The sequence below is a fragment of the Neopsephotus bourkii genome, unplaced genomic scaffold (assembly GCF_033783945.1).
Source record: "Neopsephotus bourkii isolate Nb327-2 ecotype Australia unplaced genomic scaffold, CSIRO-AGI_Nbou_v1 NB_1787, whole genome shotgun sequence".
Taxonomy (NCBI): domain Eukaryota; kingdom Metazoa; phylum Chordata; class Aves; order Psittaciformes; family Psittacidae; genus Neopsephotus; species Neopsephotus bourkii.
In genome coordinates this window covers 1,067,280-1,083,940 of record NW_026902261.1, presented here as the reverse complement: position 1 = coordinate 1,083,940, position 16,661 = coordinate 1,067,280, and the positions used below count along the sequence as shown (strand labels likewise).

The 16,661-nt window shown below is 48.4% G+C and overlaps 2 protein-coding genes across 3 annotated transcripts; both read left to right on the top strand.

The window, feature by feature from the left end:
- Positions 1 to 776: 776 nt before the first annotated feature.
- LOC133226473 (protein FAM83D-A-like) lies at positions 777 to 9,034 on the top strand. Its single transcript, XM_061380076.1, has 4 exons — positions 777 to 1,232; positions 4,422 to 4,589; positions 5,438 to 5,562; positions 5,924 to 9,034. Exons 1-4 carry the CDS (start codon positions 780 to 782, stop codon positions 6,882 to 6,884), a joined length of 1,707 nt encoding a protein of 568 aa, XP_061236060.1. The 5' UTR covers positions 777 to 779; the 3' UTR covers positions 6,885 to 9,034.
- A 106-nt stretch (positions 9,035 to 9,140) lies between these two features.
- On the top strand, positions 9,141 to 14,425 carry LOC133226472 (protein FAM83D-B-like). 2 transcript variants are annotated; one of them, XM_061380074.1, is made up of 4 exons: positions 9,141 to 9,936; positions 11,944 to 12,111; positions 12,685 to 12,809; positions 13,051 to 14,425. In XM_061380074.1, the coding sequence occupies exons 1-4, from the start codon at positions 9,484 to 9,486 to the stop codon at positions 13,439 to 13,441; spliced, it is 1,137 nt and encodes a 378-aa protein (XP_061236058.1). In that variant the 5' UTR covers positions 9,141 to 9,483; the 3' UTR covers positions 13,442 to 14,425. The 2 variants fall into 2 exon arrangements, with proteins under 2 accessions (XP_061236058.1, XP_061236059.1); XM_061380075.1 differs by lacking the exon at positions 12,685 to 12,809 and having other exon boundaries at positions 13,051 to 13,222.
- Positions 14,426 to 16,661: the final 2,236 nt, after the last annotated feature.

Below are 16,661 nucleotides of genomic sequence, written 5' to 3'. Positions count from 1 at the left end.
TAAAACTTTTTTTTGTAAAAAGGATATTTGATATTGTATGGAATTGACACTATTGCTACTGTATGAAGATGGATTCTTAACATGTTGAAGCAATGCATAAAATCTTAAACTTGATGTAAAACTCATGCCAAAAGGGTATATCTGACAGTATTAGCACCTGACTCCATGTCTTTAATAGATTGATTTTTTTAATTTAAAAATTATATTAAATTTGTTTTAATAATACAAGAACACCACCGAGTTTTATTTCATGGGTTTACATTTGGGGACTCTGCTTAAAGGTCTGTGCCGCCCCCTCAGCTCCGGGAGTTCTCTGGAAGAATACACCCAGGCAGGGGGTAGGTAGAACTTTCAGTTTCCAGGCGGTAGCAGCAGCCTGCGATGGGGACGAGCAGCAATGATGGCACCGGGGCTGCCTGTCCCGGGTCTCATCCTCTCCGGGACATCAGGCGCTCCTCAGCGCGCTCCTAAGGGGGGTCCTTAGCGGGGGGTGGGCTCGGGCGGAGGCGGAGGGCCCGCAGCACGTGGTGGGGGAAGGGACCCGGGCACTGACGGGGCTGCGCGGCCCGGCGGCTGCGGGAGCGACCCCGCCGGCACCACCGCTGCTTCCCGCGGCCGCAGCGAGGGGGCCCGAGGGGCGGGGCCGGCTCTTCCGCAGCCAACCGGGGCGCGGGGCGGGGCGCGGAGCCCCCACTGAGAGCGGCGGCGCGCGCTGTTTGGATTCAAACCCGCTATAAAGCGGCGGCCGGGCCCGAGGGGAGCCGGTCGGCGCCCGCGCGATGGCGAACCCGTCGCAGTGGCTGGAGGAAGGCGCCGGGCGGTGGCCGCCGCGGCCGCCCGGGCCGTACAGCGAGGCGCAGCGGCTGGCGCTGGAGGAGCTGGTGGCGGGCGGCCCCGAGGCGCTGCGCGCCTTCCTGCGGCGGGAGCAGCTGCCGCCGTTCCTCTCGGAGCCCGAGGTGCAGGCGATCGCGCGGGGCGCGCTGCCGCCCGCCGCGGCCCCGGAGCCGGCGGCCGAGCCCTTCGCCGGCGCCTCCCTCGACGCCTCGTCGCTCACCTACTTCCCCGAGCGCTCGGACCTGGAGCCGCCGGCGCTGGAGCTGGGCTGGCCGGGCTTCGCCAGCGGCGCCTTCCGCGGGCTCACGCGGGTCGAGGCGCACTTCCAGCCCGGCTGCGGGGACAGCATCTACGGCTGCAAGGAGGCGGTGCGGCGCCAGATCCGCTCCGCGCGGCAGGTCAGTGCGGCCGCGGCCGGGCGGTTGCGGGCTCGGCTGCGCCTGGGGCCCTGCTGCAGCGGGGCTGCGACCCGGGACGAGGATCGGCGACGGCATCGACGGGCGTCCCCTTCGGGTGGCGCTCAGCGGGGCCGAGCGGCTTTAAAACCGCCGTCGGGCAAAGAACGCCTCGTTGGAGCAGCTCTGCTCTGGAGCCAGGCTGAGAGAGCTGGGCTGGGGCAGCCTGGAGAAGAGAAGGCTCCTGAAGGGGAGGCCTTAGAGCAGCTCCAGTGCCTAAAGGGGCTGCAGGAAACCTGGAGAGGGGCTGGGGACAAGGACCTGTAGGGACAGGCCAAGGGGAATGGCTTGAACCTGCCCGAGGGGAGACTGAGCTGAGCTCTTAGGCAGAAGCTCTTCCCTGTGAGGGTGCTGAGGCGCTGGCACAGGGTGCCCAGAGAAGCTGTGGCTGCCCCATCCCTGGCAGTGTTCAAGGCCAGGTTGGACACAGGGGCTTGGAGCAAGCTGCTCCAGTGGAAGGGGTCCCTGCCCGTGGCAGGGGTTGGAGCTGGGTGAGCTTTAAGGTCCCTTCCAGCACAAACTAGTCTGGGATTCTATGATGTGATTCTGTGACAATCTCACAAATACACGACTGATGCTTATTCCTCCATGTTTGTGGATGTGCTACACCCATGATATCTTGCCTGTCGTCCTTATTGTCACTCCAGAAGGAGTTCCCGGTCCCCAGTACGACCTGTTGATCCCTTGCTGCTGTTCACGGTCAAACCACCCACTGCTTACATGCTTACTTTGCTCTTGTTCCAAGTGGAAGGTTGCCTTTTCTGTGTTCCTTACCAATGTACTTTGCAAAATGGGTTTGCATGCAGAAACCCGCTGTTATAAAAGGGTATGACACAAAAAAAAGGCCTTTCTTGAAAAACTTTATTTACTAAGAAATAATCATCTGATTATATTTTCTTTCTTCTTTCTTTCTTCATCTCATTGGCTGTTTTTAAGTAATGTGCAGAGCTGCTCTTATCAGGGTTTCCCTCCTACAGGACTGAATTGTTTTGATCTGGTGCAGAGTAAGGCTTGGAGGTCATGCAGCGTACTGACTTCTAACTGTTCTCTGTAACTCATAATGTTACCTGAGTTTATAGCCTCCAACTGTAATCCGCGGGAGGGAACCACCCTTCTGGTGAGCAGCCACTCAATGGGCTTAGCTAGAATTTAAATGTACAGCTTCCTCTTCAGCGGCCGGGTGAAGCAAGCCCTGGCTCTGCATAACGTGTGCGCACATGGCACACCCTGAACGGCAACGGAGCTCAGTCCTAGCCCCCTTCAGAGCGCAGGAGCTTAGGGTGTGTATGAGGATGACATGAACGATGGGCTTCTCGCCAGAAACGGTCACAGAGGGAGGGCTGTTCTCAGGGATCTCATCAGGTGGATGAGACTGGTCTGGTGACTCAGGAAACTCCATGGAAATACCTGTTTATCCAAAAAGCTGTTCTTGCGTGTAGTATCCTGCCAAATGGCTTCCCTTGCTCCAAACCAAACCCCAGGGAAACTGTTCCTGCCGCTGCCGTGTATGTGCCTGATACATGAAGGCTTTTTGTAGACACGGAATGGAGAGAAATTTTGGCTGTCAGCCTCAGAGTGATAGTGCTCAATCATGTCTGAATACTTTGGGTGAACTTGAGAAATTGGAAGGCTTCGGATGCTGTACATTTTCTTCTCAGCTCACTCAAATGCGGTTAGTTTAAGTGATTAAAGGGGACCCTGTTGCTATCTTGCCTCCGCAGTCCTGAATGGATGAGTGTAGAGAAAAGGATTTTCTCTCCCTCTTCTAAACATAACTGTACTTTTGCACATTTTGAGTAAAAGTGTATTTCTTTTCAGCTGCTGATTCTAGGATTAGAGCCCAAGTATACCATTAATTGAACAGTCATTTGAAGGCATTAGTGCTTCCAGGATGTTTAGTGTGAATTTTCTGTGTTCAGGGGTTATTTTCTTACTCACTTTTCTTGTGAAAACCATCTTATTTTTCTTTATCGTCCTTGGTACTTAAACAAGTGATTGGGTGGAGAAAGCCACAGGAGAGATGTAAGAAGCACAAGCATAAACTAATACCAATGTGACTGTGTATGTTATGCCCAGGAGCTCATCCATATGGAGCCTATCCCTTAGGGAGCACGATGCAGGTGGGAATGCAAAGCTTAGCCAGTTCTTGTGGGAAATACAGGCAATGCCACCCACAGAGCAGCTGCGCTGTGAGCAGGCACACCTTGTGCAGGTGCCTTATGGATCTGACAAGGGCAGGCGCTGGGTACCAGCAGTGATTGTATCATCATGGTTCCTGATGCTGCTCTGATAGAAAGAGAATAGGAAAGACATGAAATCAGATCTTTGGGTCCCCACAGCGATGTGTGCTCCTGATTTTGAAGGGTGAGAATTCTTGCACTGAAATGATGTGCGATCTGGCTCTGAATTTTCTAGAGAAGGGGGTTCATAAACACAGGACTGTCATCTTGTCTTTGGCCTGCTGAAAGAACACCTCCCCATCTTAGGACTTGCCTCCTGTAGAGAAAGGTTGAGTGAGTGGGAGGATTTCTTGTGAAGGTGTGCTATGGAAACTTGGAGCACACCAAGTAAGAGTCTGGAAACTGTTCAGTTTGTATGTTGTCACAGAACTAGCTTATGTCTTGGTAGCTTATTTAGGGACAGCATTCCCTTCTTACCAAATAGAGGAATCAGTCGGGGGTTGTGAGATGCTCAGTGGCGACAGTGAGGAGGTCACCCGAGCTCATTCTCCTGCAGGCAGTGGCTCCCTGTAGCAGGTATGGCACCCTGGGAGAACAGGAGGTGGAGGTGGCTGGTCTGGAATTTGGTTCTGCTGTGATGGCTTCCACAGTGTTACCGAAAGGCCATATTAGAGGAGATTATGTATGCAAGCAGGATTTGAAAGTGTACAAAAGCCGCAGCAGAGGTGAGGAAAAACCTCTTTAGGCTTACTCTTTGCTATCCAGGGCACAAGGAATTTGCAGAAACATTGTGGGAATATAGAAATCTTTAATAAGTTGCCAGGGCCTGCACAGCAGGACAAAGAAATGTGCATCTGGCCTCAATGGTAGGAGCAGAAGATGGCTGGGAAGGCAGTGATCTGGCCTTGTGTAAAGTAAAGCCCTGGAACAAATGCTGTCACTTCTCTTGCAGGTAATTGCCCTTGTGATGGATGCCTTCACAGATACCGACATCTTCACTGACCTTCAGGATGCCTTTAACAACCGCAAAGTCCCTGTCTACATTCTTCTTGACCAGGACTCTCTACCCCATTTCTTGGAAATGTGCGACAATCTGGGGGTCTGTCCTGAGCAGGAAAGTGTAAGTACTGACTGTGGGTGCCTGCGAGTGCTTTGGCTTTATTTTTTGTGCTGCAGTTTATGGTTATGGGTGTCCAAGTTACGCTTCTGTAAACCAGCAGACTCCCTTGGAAGATTACAGCGTCCTGTCTGTTTGGTAACTGATGTGGAAGGGGATTTTCTGGCATGTTTCTCAACTTCTGAAGATCAAGGCTCGATATCTCATGGTTTCAGTCTCTAACACAACATGTGAAACTGCTCACAAACTTGGCAAAAGCCATGCAGAAAAGGCACATGTCCTGCACTATGCTTCCTGTGTGCAGGAGCTGCAGGTTACCCTGTGCTGGGTTGGGTGGGCACTGTGATCCGCATCCTGAGGAAGCAATTAGTTTTTCAAGATGTAAGTAGCTTTGTTCTTTGGCTCAAGGAACCTCTTGCTGAAGAAGTGGAAACACGGCTCAAGGGTGGTATAGCTCTGGTAACATCTCATTTCTTTCCTAATACACAGTTACTTTCTTTTGAAAGGGTTTAGATTATGTCACCCAGGTGATCTATTAATTCAGAGGAATATAGGCTGACATAACTGCTACAGCATGGCTTGGTATGGCTTATGTTCACTTCAGTGAGAGCTTCTCTGGATGGGGAACACTTCTAGCCTCCTGGGCACTAACAAATCAGAACTGGATGTTCTCTCCAAAGACTCTCCTAATCTAACAGAAATTTAACTATTAACACGTGCAGACAGTGTGAGGAAGCTCATTTTGTTCCTGCCTTCCCTAGCGTGCATGGCTGCTTTCAGGTGGAATTGCTAACCAAAACTTTTTGAAAGTTACTTAGATCTGATATTACATTTTCCCTTTTCTGAAACAGCTGCTGAGAGTTCGAGCCCTCACAGGGAGCACGTACTACCTGAGATCAGGTGCTAAAATTGTTGGGAAAGCCCACGAGAAGTTCATGTTAATTGATGGCATTAGAGTGACAACAGGCTCCTACAGGCAAGTATTGGGGTCTGATGGTGCTAGTGAAGCTACAGAAAGGGGGGAGTTCTGCAAGAACGATGTATGACCTTTGCTGTTTGCCTGGTATTAATGGAAGCCAATGGCAAGTGGACTGGCTGAGCCTAGGTGGGGCTAATGCAAAACTGGAAACAGCTTTGGAAAACTGTTTTGCACAACTCGTTGCTAGCAAAGCACCTGGCCATGGCTAAATAGAGTCATTCCTGAAGGAGAATGAATAGTTTATGAACTTTATACTCTCCTTTATGCACAGCAGTTCTAAGCTAAGTCTTGCTATCTGTAACTGTATGTGTTGAAATGCACTGGAGATTAACTGTGGCTCTTGGTTTGTTCCTGCTAGTTTCACGTGGTCCGATGGGAAGCTGAACAGCAGTAACTTGCTGCTGTTGTCAGGGCAAGTGGTTGAACACTTTGACCTCCAGTTCAGGATTCTTTATGCCCAGTCAATGCCCATCAGCCCTAAGTGTCTGTCCAGCTGCAGGAATAGTGGGATATTCAATCACCTGGTGAGCAGAATAGAGTCCTCTAAAGAATATACTGTGGAAGGCAACTTGAGAGCAGAATTTGCCAGATTATCCAGTACTCCAAAGAAACTATTGAAAGAACCAGATCAAGCTGAAGATAGTTCTGGAGAAAACTCTTGTAACCTGGGGCATTCCTGCCTCTCTGCAGAGGCAATCGAGTTTGGCAATCGAGTGGCCATGGTGGATCAGAGAAGCACATCAACTCAAACTGGCCCATGGGAAGAGAAGCCAGCAGTGACTGTGTGTAATGCTGCTACGCAGACCTATTTTGTGACAGCAGAAGCTGGCACACAGGCATCAGTCACTGCTAGAATGATGGGCACTCAGACTTCAGTCTTGTTGAAAACTGCAGTGACACAGACAAGGGAAAGTGAGTACACAGAAACACCGCTGCTTCACAGAAAGTTGTCAAAAGAAGGATCTTCTCTGTCTGGAAAGGCTGTATCAAGTTGTAGTCTGTGGTCACTGTCTTCATCCTCATCCCAGTGCTCTCTTGCCAGCTCTACTGGCTCGGTATCTTCTCTTCGGTCCTTTGAATATCCTGTCTGTCACAGGGCAGAGTATTTCCAAAAGCTGCACAAAGAGAGGCAGTTCCACTACTCCACTATCAGATCGAAGCTGAGCCACATGGTACATATCCTATCCAGGAGGAGCCGTGAGCCTGAAAGCTATGTGTCCCAGTACATGGGAAGATGCCACCTGAAACAGAGGCGTGACATCAGTGCCAGCTTGCGCAGCCTCCGGGACCTTTCCCTCTATTCTCTGAATAAACGATGACTCCACTGAATGCAGAACACGCAATCTCCAGTCTCAAACTGCAGTCACTCTGTTCCTGCTGATTACTCCACTTCCTTCCAGGACTTTTCCTTTTCTTAATACACATGTGCATACCCCTTCAGCACTTTGCTTTATACTATGCAGTTTAAGCAATAAAAAAAGAGGTGTTTATTTGTATGATAAGTACTTACCTGTTCCTCTTATATGTGTTAGTGGTGAAGGTTCATTTTAATTTTGGATGTATAACCTGAAAAGTAAGCTGCTTACTGCTTCCTAGGATTGCTAACGCTCTGGCTTTATGTATATTTGGCAAAACCGCAGTCAGATGGGTCCTGCCTGGGGGCAGATTCAGTGACATCAATGTATACTTTTTTTTTTTTTAATGTTTGCTTTTTTTCCTATTTTATCTTCAGCATGAGGGGAAACAACCTTTATAAAGAGCCATAAAGCTGATTTTATTCTGACTTCAGCAATATATACATCACTCGTCCTTTAAAGTTGTGAAGGGTTTAATGGAGCTGCTGCAGGCTCTTACCTGCAACTGTGTCCCTTGCCCATTGTTCAAACCTTCTGAAATGGCCTCAACTAATTTAGCTCTTCAGCTTGGTCATCCACTCATGCTTTTGTGTAGGTATACATACACACAGTTTTGTGTATATATATATATGTGTGTGTGTGTTTGTATATATATGCACACATTCTCAGAAGAGCATTACTTTAAAACCAGGACTGGGAAGTAGCAACTTAACACTTCGTTGGAGCTGTACCCATTTTAGAGACAGTCCTGGTGTAAATGTTTTCAGTATTTGGAACTAAAAGCTGGATCTGTTGGACCTATATGACTGCTGATGGGAAGGTGTTGCTGAAGTGTGCTGGGTTTTGTGCTTGTGAGCAGAGCTGAGATGGTATCTCAGCTGTATCCTTATTGTATCTTACTATATGTTGTTTCTCCATATCTGTTGGACTCCTCTTTTGGAATGACTTCAAGGAACTTTGTCTCTCGTGCAGCTTGTTACACAGTTAAGAGTTTCAGGCATAGCACTGTAAAATGAGCTTCCATCTCTGGCTCCGTCTAGGAACATACGAGCCATCTTGCTTCTATTAAGAGGCCTGTACAAAATGTAGAGGTGAGACAATCACTGAAGGCACATGACAAAGCCCCTGCTTAAAAGCAAGCTGAGATGCACTACAAATGCTATGGGTTATGTTTTGTAACGTTGTACAAGTGTGAGAGTGAGGAAAAAAAACCCAACCCCTAACCCACCTTTTAACTGTCCTACCTGAAATATCCTGTTCCCTGCTCTGCTTATCCTTTCCCCACTACTAACTTGGGTTAAGGAGCTGCACTGTTGCTCTAGTTTTTCAATATATTCTGTTTTCAGTATTAAATGAGTCCTAGGTTAAGTTGCTTTGCAGAGATACGATGTGGCTCTGCCAGCAGCAGTCTGTGCATGTGTCTGCGCTTGCTGGATTACTGGTCTGAGCAGTGTGGAGGTTCTCTAAGACCTGACCTGTGCTGTTGTCCACTGGCCCTGCATGTGAGTGACCAACCAGCCTGTTCAGCCAAGTCAGACTGGAGTCTGGGTTGTGTACTTTCGTATTTATCCACACTTGCGTCCAGTAGATGGCACATTTAAGCTGTTGTCTTTAATGTTCCCGTAAACTGCAAAGAATGGGGAATAAAGAAAAATATCCAAAACACAAAAAGGCTGCAACTCCAGTGTACAGAGCAACGCTTTTTTTCTACTAACTTAGGTGTTCCCACGTCTGAAATCATATAGGTATCTATGTAGCATAAAGAGGTTTAGCTACTTTTATTGCTTGGATTTCAAAGCAGCCACTCCTGTGAGGAAGGAGGCAGATGTACAGAGAGGTGCGGGCTGAGGAAGAAAAGTTCTGTCTGTGCTCAAAGAGGTAAGAAACTGGTCCTACGAGCTGGAACACGGGGAGTGAAGTAAGTAGCAGAAGGGGAGCTGACATACATGGTCAAGGCCAATTTCGAGTGCCTGTGCTCAGCAGTGCTTCTATGTATGTAAAATCAACTTGCTTGCTATGTACCTTTATTACACTGTGTATCTGTTACGGTGCTCTCACAAGAACAAGCAGCAGTTTACAAATAAACTCTTTTTGCCGTGGGGGTTTTAACCTGATCAGTGCAGAGCTTTGCTTTCTGATTGTTTGGTGGTTTGGCCCCAGATGTTTCTTAAGCACGTCCGTGTGCTTGAAGATCGGCAGCTACCCTGGGCTCGCAGAGCAGGCTGTGCTGGGGCGTCTGCCCGAGGCGGGGTCTTGGCCCTTCTCAACCTTGGGACCAGGTCTTTGATCACCGGGGCAGCAGCGCCAAGGCTGTATTTACTCTCCCCGCTTAATGCGAGCTCCGTGTGCTTTGCGGATGCTTCTCCCTGGGCGCCTGATCCCAGCCGCCGCCTCTGCCACCCGCGGCTTTCCAGCCGCCGGGCGGAGCGGAGCCTGCTCGACCGCCCGCTGCTGCCGCGGGGCCGGGCGGGGGGCGGAGAAGAGCCGGGGAGCGTGGGGCCCGCCCGCGGAGCCGCTATAAAGCGGCGGCCGGGCCCGAGGGGAGCCGGTCGGTGCTCGCGCGATGGCGAACCCGTCGCAGTGGCTGGAGGAAGGCGCCGGGCGGTGGCCGCCGCGGCCGCCCGGGCCGTACAGCGAGGCGCAGCGGCTGGCGCTGGAGGAGCTGGTGGCGGGCGGCCCCGAGGCGCTGCGCGCCTTCCTGCGGCGGGAGCAGCTGCCGCCGTTCCTCTCGGAGCCCGAGGTGCAGGCGATCGCGCGGGGCGCGCTGCCGCCCGCCGCGGCCCCGGAGCCGGCGGCCGAGCCCTTCGCCGGCGCCTCCCTCGACGCCTCGTCGCTCACCTACTTCCCCGAGCGCTCGGACCTGGAGCCGCCGGCGCTGGAGCTGGGCTGGCCGGGCTTCGCCAGCGGCGCCTTCCGCGGGCTCACGCGGGTCGAGGCGCACTTCCAGCCCGGCTGCGGGGACAGCATCTACGGCTGCAAGGAGGCGGTGCGGCGCCAGATCCGCTCCGCGCGGCAGGTCAGTGCGGCCGCGGCCGGGCGGCTGCGGGCTCGGCTGCGCCTGGGGCCCTGCTGCAGCGGGGCTGCGACCCGGGACGAGGATCGGCGACGGCATCGACGGGCGTCCCCTTCGGGTGGCGCTCAGCGGGGCCGAGCGGCTTTAAAACCGCCGTCGGGCAAAGAACGCCTCGTTGGAGCAGCTCTGCTCTGGAGCCAGGCTGAGAGAGCTGGGCTGGGTCAGCCTGGAGAAGAGAAGGCTCCTGAAGGGGAGACCTTAGAGCAGCTCCAGTGCCTAAAGGGGCTGCAGGAAAGCTGGAGAGGGGCTGGGGACAAGGGCCTGTAGGGACAGGCCAAGGGGAATGGCTTGAACCTGCCCGAGGGGAGACTGAGATGAGCTCTTAGGCAGAAGCTCTTCCCTGTGAGGGTGCTGAGGCGCTGGCACAGGGTGCCCAGAGAAGCTGTGGCTGCCCCATCCCTGGCAGTGCTCAAGGCCAGGTTGGACACAGGGGCTTGGAGCAAGCTGCTCCAGTGGAAGGGGTCCCTGCCCGTGGCAGGGGTTGGGACTGGGTGAGCTTTAAGGTCCCTTCCAACACAAACCAGGCTGGGATTCTATTCTTTTCAAGGTTTTCGCCCACACTAATGAAAGTACAGGCATTACAAAGCTCATTCAGGGAGCTGGCACCTGAGAGTGACACGTTCCTAGCTGTCTTAATCAGTTGTTGCTTCCATGCCCTGCACTGGGTACAGGCAAACGTTTGTGTTCAGTCTATGTGTTTTGTTGTTGGTTTAGGTTTTTCTTATACTGTTTATTTTCTCACTTGAAAAGTTTGATAGACTCTGGAGAACATACGCTTTGGAAATCAGCTTGTCATTTTCTTCTGGCAGTGCTTTCGAAGAAAAGATATCAGTTCCCGGGGGAAAATACCAACTCTCTTGCCAAGGAACTGGAGACCAAATTTGCCTCTCACAGAAGTTGATGCCTGGTTTTGCCATAAGTCAGGGTTAGGAAGAAACTTGAAGCAATGATGCACTTATTTTTGTTACTGTTATGGTTTTTCCAAGATATTCCAGCACCCCAAACATATCCACCTTGTACTTGGTGCTCCTGTTACACCCAAGTTATTGATGTGGATGAAGAAGACTGGCAGCAAAGTGTCTTTCTTTTCCTCATGTGAAATACTTGTTTATGATCTCACTTAAGGTTTTGGAGAGGCGTCAAGTGTCTCTCTCCTGTGTAGGTCTTGGCAGTGCTCTGGAGTTGGGGGGAAGGAGCAAACACTCAGTTGTCTGTAATTTTTCCTGGAAGGTGAAGTTATGTAGTAAAAAGAAGAATGCTTTAGAATGACCTTAATTAAAACCCATGAGCAACTGACTAGATGCAGGAGCTCTGATTGCTGCTAATTCTGGATGAGCTCTGATTTTTAAAGACAGAAAAGGTGTCTTTCTGCAATAGGCTTTCAGGGTAGATTATCCGGAGCTATGGAACCAAAAAAGATACAGATCCTACCAAAAGAAGCTTCAATGTCCACTGTTGAAATTACAGGATGATCTTAAGGTCCTTTCCAACCCAAACTATTCTATGATTCTATGATAAATCAGTGAAATGATAGCAAAATTGGGGCAGAGAATCTTTAGCAACAATTTCTGCCCTTAAGCTCCATTTCTTTTTTTCGATTTATATAGGGACAGAATTATAGTGAAGGGCGATGTATATTGTATCTCCTGTACCTCAGTGTCCTGTACTTGCTAATCACCTTTACTAAAACATCCTTCTCTTTGCAGAAATTTATTCGACTCAGTTTTTTTCCTTTTTATTACATCTGTAAATGTTCCAGCAGTCCTGTGAACAACAAATGGATATATCAGATCACAGAAATCTGTCCCATGTTTCATAACCACCAATTAAAAAAAGGGGGGGAAGACAGAGATAGGGGGATATTTAAGTTGAAGGTCAAATGCCTCCTGTGCCATCTGCCTTGGGGTGCTGTGGAACCAGCCTAATGATTTCTTCTGAAACTTGTTGCAGATGATTGCCCTGGTGATGGATTCCTTCACAGACACTGATATCTTCAAAGACCTCTTGGAAGCTTGTAGCCAGCGGCAAGTTAAAGCCTATATCCTTCTAGATCAGTCTTCGTTTTCCCACTTTCTAAAAATGTGCAAGGATCTGGGAGTTGACCTTGAACAGGAAAAGGTGAGCCTTGTTATATTCATAGGGACAGACTTGATCCTCTTATGGCTGTGATCTTTGAGGTATCACAAGAAGAAACGGTTGTATCTGCTGCCACAATTTAAATGGGGTTTATGTAGCTATAGCTCTTGAAGATTTAAGCATAAGAAGGAAATGAATGGAGAAACTGAAATCTTTGTAAATGGATGTTACAGGTGCTTTCTGAGCACAAATACTAATTGAATATTAAAGGCAATGCAGGAGCAATGTCCAGTTCCTAAAGCATGAGTGGAGTTGGTCAGGCTTGCTGAGACTTTGCAGGCTGGTGGAGAAGCAGGTTCCTGGGGCTCTGTGGAACTTGTTCCCTCTGAGGTTAAGTGACAGGAGTTTTTACAGTCAGATTTTGCACAATCAGCTTATGGGTTTGCCCCTTAATGCCATCTCTTTGCGTACTAAAGACAAAATTATCATTTGATTTGTAGAGGATGTGCTATTGTGAGCAGCCTTTGCTAGTTCCTCAGTGATCATTGTTGTGTGTTACTCCTTTAAACACAATCGTTTACCTTTGAAATCCACATGACACCATATCTTTAACAGTTGATGAGAATTCGAAATATCACGGGGAACACATACTACATGAGGTCGGGTGCCAAAATTGTTGGAAAAGTCCGTGAGAAGTTCATGTTAATTGATGGCATTAGAGTGACAACAGGCTCCTACAGGCAAGTGCCCATTTCTTTATGTTGCTTAGCATGATTTCTTTACATGGAAAGGAAAATCAGCCATGTTGCAAAACTGTTTTCCTTGTCAGAGTAAATGTGTAAAGTTTGTCCTAAAAAGTGCACACTGCCTATCATTTGGATTATAGGAATAATTTAACTTAATATGACAAAAGAGAATTTTCAGTTAATACTGCCATTTGTTTTGAATTAACTCAAATTTTTCTCATCCTTCCTTTGCTAGTTTCACGTGGACAGATGGGAAGCTGAACAGCAGTAACATTTTGATCCTGTCAGGTCCTGCAGTCGCACATTTTGACCTGGAATTTCGGATTCTTTATGCACGGTCAAAGCCTATCAACCTCAAAGAGTTATCCAGCTGCAGGAAGAATAAGGTGTTGGACCAGGTGGTCAGTATAACAGTGGCTTCCAGAGACTTGACCAGGGAAAACTTCCTGAGAATGGAGTTTTTGTATCTTAGAGCGTTTGTAGGGAATCTCAAAAGGAAGCGAAGCTGGCTGCATGCCTCGAGGGAGGCTGTCTACCTGTCAAATAATGCAATGCATGCCTCTCCTCCACTGACTAAGAGGAATGGTTCCCTAGTTATGAGGCCACACTGGATCATAGAGAGATGAATTGCATGTTCACTCAGAGTGAGAAGCAGAACCTCAGGAACCACATCCACTTGTCCATGTCCAGTAGTGCTGTCTCACAGAATGTCCGTGAGAGCAGCTGGGAAACAAACCTTGAGCTGAGAGAAGTGATCCTGGCATTGTGGGTTTGTTCAAAGACTCCTATAATGCAGATCAACACATGCACTTAGGGTATTGTCTTCAGCTCAGGTGTGTTTTTAGAAAAAAACCAAAACCCCTCTTAACACCTGGAAAGCCATTATTGACTTCTAGTATCTGTCTTCTGTCAGATTTTCATCTTTCAACCATTCTCACATGTATTCAGCTGATGGGTTACCAGTGGCTTAGCCCAGTAACTCAAATTGGTTTTTAAAGTAATTTAGGTGTAGGAAATACGTTGCTTAAAAGTCTTCCAAAGATGAATAGCAGGACTGCTGCACAGCACTGAAATCAGTCCTGTGTGGCACGAGCTCCCTATGAATGTCTGAATGACACAGAACTGAAGCAGAGTAACCATAGTCTAGAAACTGATAGATCAGTACCATGTTACTGGTCCTCAACTGTTACATTATCTTTATGTGAGGCTGTGCTGCCTGGCGGGATGAGGTAACACATCAGGTGAACAAGGGTTTTGATTGAATTCCAAATGACCTTTTCTTAATTATAAGAACGCTTGGCTTGCTGGACATCATGCAATAAATATCTAGCTAAATAGACACAGATTTTTAGAAAAAAAACCCAAACCCTTTCTTAACACCTGGAAAGCCATTACTGACTTCTAGTCAATATCTAGTCTATCTAAATAGATATTTAGAAAAGTTTAGATAAAAATCAATAAATATCTAAAATATTTATTAGTTGAGTAGATCTGAAATTTGTGAAGCTGCTGCTACTTCTCAAAAGCCTTACTTCAACCAGACATGCAATAATGTAAAAATCAGCAATAGAACCATTTATTCTCAAGGTTTCATGCAAGTTTGATTCTTTTTTTTAATCCCTCAGTGTGTAGAGAAAACAAAAATCCCAAATGAATAGGCTGTCGGTATCCTCCCAGGCAGCTGTGCATGGAGGCACTGAATCCCAGCAGCCTGCTAGTGCAGAAATTTGTCAGTCCAATTAATGAGTGGCAGCTGTAGCAAAAGCAAAGGCACACCGTTCCTTGGGTTGCTCTTGAGGCTCTTGCTACTGCAGAAAACTCAGGTATATGCTTGCATAAGTGATGTGTGGGTTCCGAGCTTCAAAGGGGAAGGTTATAACTTAGCTGGGGCACTTCATATGCATCTCTGCTAAATCTCACCAGGATAACATTAAACTGGACACTTGGAGCTCACAAATGTTTTTTTTTGGCACTGCAATGATGTACTAGTTAGGATATGACTAATCTGCGCCCCTTTTCTTCTGCACTTAACACTCATGGAAATGTAATAGTTCTGACTCTCCTACTTTGTAAATGTTCAATAGTTTATAGTTCAATAGTCTTTCATCCAGATGTAAAGAAGTTTGAAATATATGTATTTTTATTCTTAACTGTGTTTTTCACAAACCGAGCCCACACAATGTTGTACTCTATGCTGAATATTGTTTGTGCAATCCTATTTCACAATAATTATCTGGATATGTTTTCTCAACTAAGTTTTTAACTTTATTGTTCATCTCATCATTTAACAGGTAACTCTTTCCATGTGCCATTAGTAGGACTTTTTCTCAATAGTTGCTTAATATCTTGATGATATGAAATAGTGTGATAAGTTGTGTTTATTTCTGATAGATTGGACTTAATCTAGCTATATATTTCAATGTGTTTTTCAGAATTTTAAGAATGTCTTTAATTCTAACTGAATAACCTCTTTCTCAAGTGATACCTAGACTTGACTTAAAAAGTGGTTGTGGAGGTACAGCACTGGGAAGTGTGGTGTTGTGTTAATCCACAACTGCACTGCTACTGTGTCCAGTCATTCAGGAAGAAGGCGAGTGATTAATAAGTATATAAAATGTGTTTATTTTCCATAAGCATTAATTTTGACAGCATTACGAAACTTACTGGAAGTTGTTTGTTTCTTTTTTTTTACTCCAGCCTGTACTTAATTAACTCAAAATCTACATTCAGTTTGATTCACCAGCCACTGTCCTGGGCTGTAACGAGCCAACCAGTGGTAGGGCACCACTAGATCTGTTAATATGACTGTGATTGTTTTCTTTCTAGTCCTTCAGCTTCCTGGTGTAAAGTGCCACAGCTGTGGCACATGTAGTGTGGAGGCATCCTTCATGTGGAGCAGGGAGGTGATCAGTTTTACTTGATCAACAAGACAAGGACTTTTTGGAGGCAGTCTTTCAATTCTGTTAAATCCTAGCTTCTCCCCCAGGTTATACATTTTAGTCACATCCGGGGGGCTCGGCTCAGACTTGCCCTGGGCATGCAGTATTTGTTTCACTGTTTGCCTGAGGGCTTGGAGGGGAAGGGTGGTCCTCAGCAACACCACTTCTGCTTGTGGAACTACCAGCATGGCGCTTGCACATGGTGCTGTAAACCCGGAGCCCCATCACACACAAGGTTGGCAGCTGACAGGGCCTTTCACCTGCCTGCAGAGAGCTGGGGCAGTGCTCCGCTCCCTGCCTGCACCAGCGGGGCTCCAACCGGAGCTGGCTTTCACGTCCTGGGCTGCATCAACAGGAGGTGAGCAGTAGGTCATGGGGGTGATCCTGCCTCTCTGCTCTGCTCTGTGAGACCCCACTTGCAGCACTGTGCATTTCTGGTGTCCCCAGCATAAAAAGGACTTGGAGCTGTTGGAGCAAGTCCAGAGGAGGCCATGAGGATGCTCAGGTGCTGAAGCACCTCCAGTATGGAGACAGGCTGAGAACACTGGGGCTGTTCAGCCTGGAGAAGAGAAGTCTGTGGGGAGACCTCAGAGCAGCTCCCAGTGCCTGAAGGGGGGCTACAAGGATGCTGGAGAGCAGCTCTTCATCAGGGACTGTAGCGATAGGACAAGGGGTAATGGTTTCAAACTGAAACAGGGGAAGTTCAGGTTAGAAACAAGGCAGAAGCTCTTCCCTGTGAGGGTGCTGAGGCGCTGGTACAGGGTGCCCAGAGGAGCTGTGGCTGCCCCATCCCTGGCAGTGTTCAAGGCCAGGTTGGAGACGGGCTTGGAGAAAGCTTCTCTAGTGGAAGGGGTCCCAGCTCGTGGCAGGGGTTGAGACTGGGTGTGCTTTAAGGTCCCTTCCAACA

What these genes read in the sequence shown, in the direction of transcription:
- LOC133226472 (XM_061380074.1), top strand. Translation starts at nt 9,484, where the DNA reads ATGGCGAACCCGTCGCAGTGGCTGGAGGAAGGCGCCGGGCGGTGGCCG. An exon ending in AGATCCGCTCCGCGCGGCAG is followed by an intron (nt 9,937 to 11,943) that starts GTCAGTGCGGCC and finishes AACTTGTTGCAG; the next exon opens with ATGATTGCCCTGGTGATGGA. An exon ending in TTGACCTTGAACAGGAAAAG is followed by an intron (nt 12,112 to 12,684) that starts GTGAGCCTTGTT and finishes TATCTTTAACAG; the next exon opens with TTGATGAGAATTCGAAATAT.
- LOC133226473 (XM_061380076.1), top strand. Translation starts at nt 780, where the DNA reads ATGGCGAACCCGTCGCAGTGGCTGGAGGAAGGCGCCGGGCGGTGGCCG. An exon ending in AGATCCGCTCCGCGCGGCAG is followed by an intron (nt 1,233 to 4,421) that starts GTCAGTGCGGCC and finishes CTTCTCTTGCAG; the next exon opens with GTAATTGCCCTTGTGATGGA. An exon ending in TCTGTCCTGAGCAGGAAAGT is followed by an intron (nt 4,590 to 5,437) that starts GTAAGTACTGAC and finishes TTTCTGAAACAG; the next exon opens with CTGCTGAGAGTTCGAGCCCT.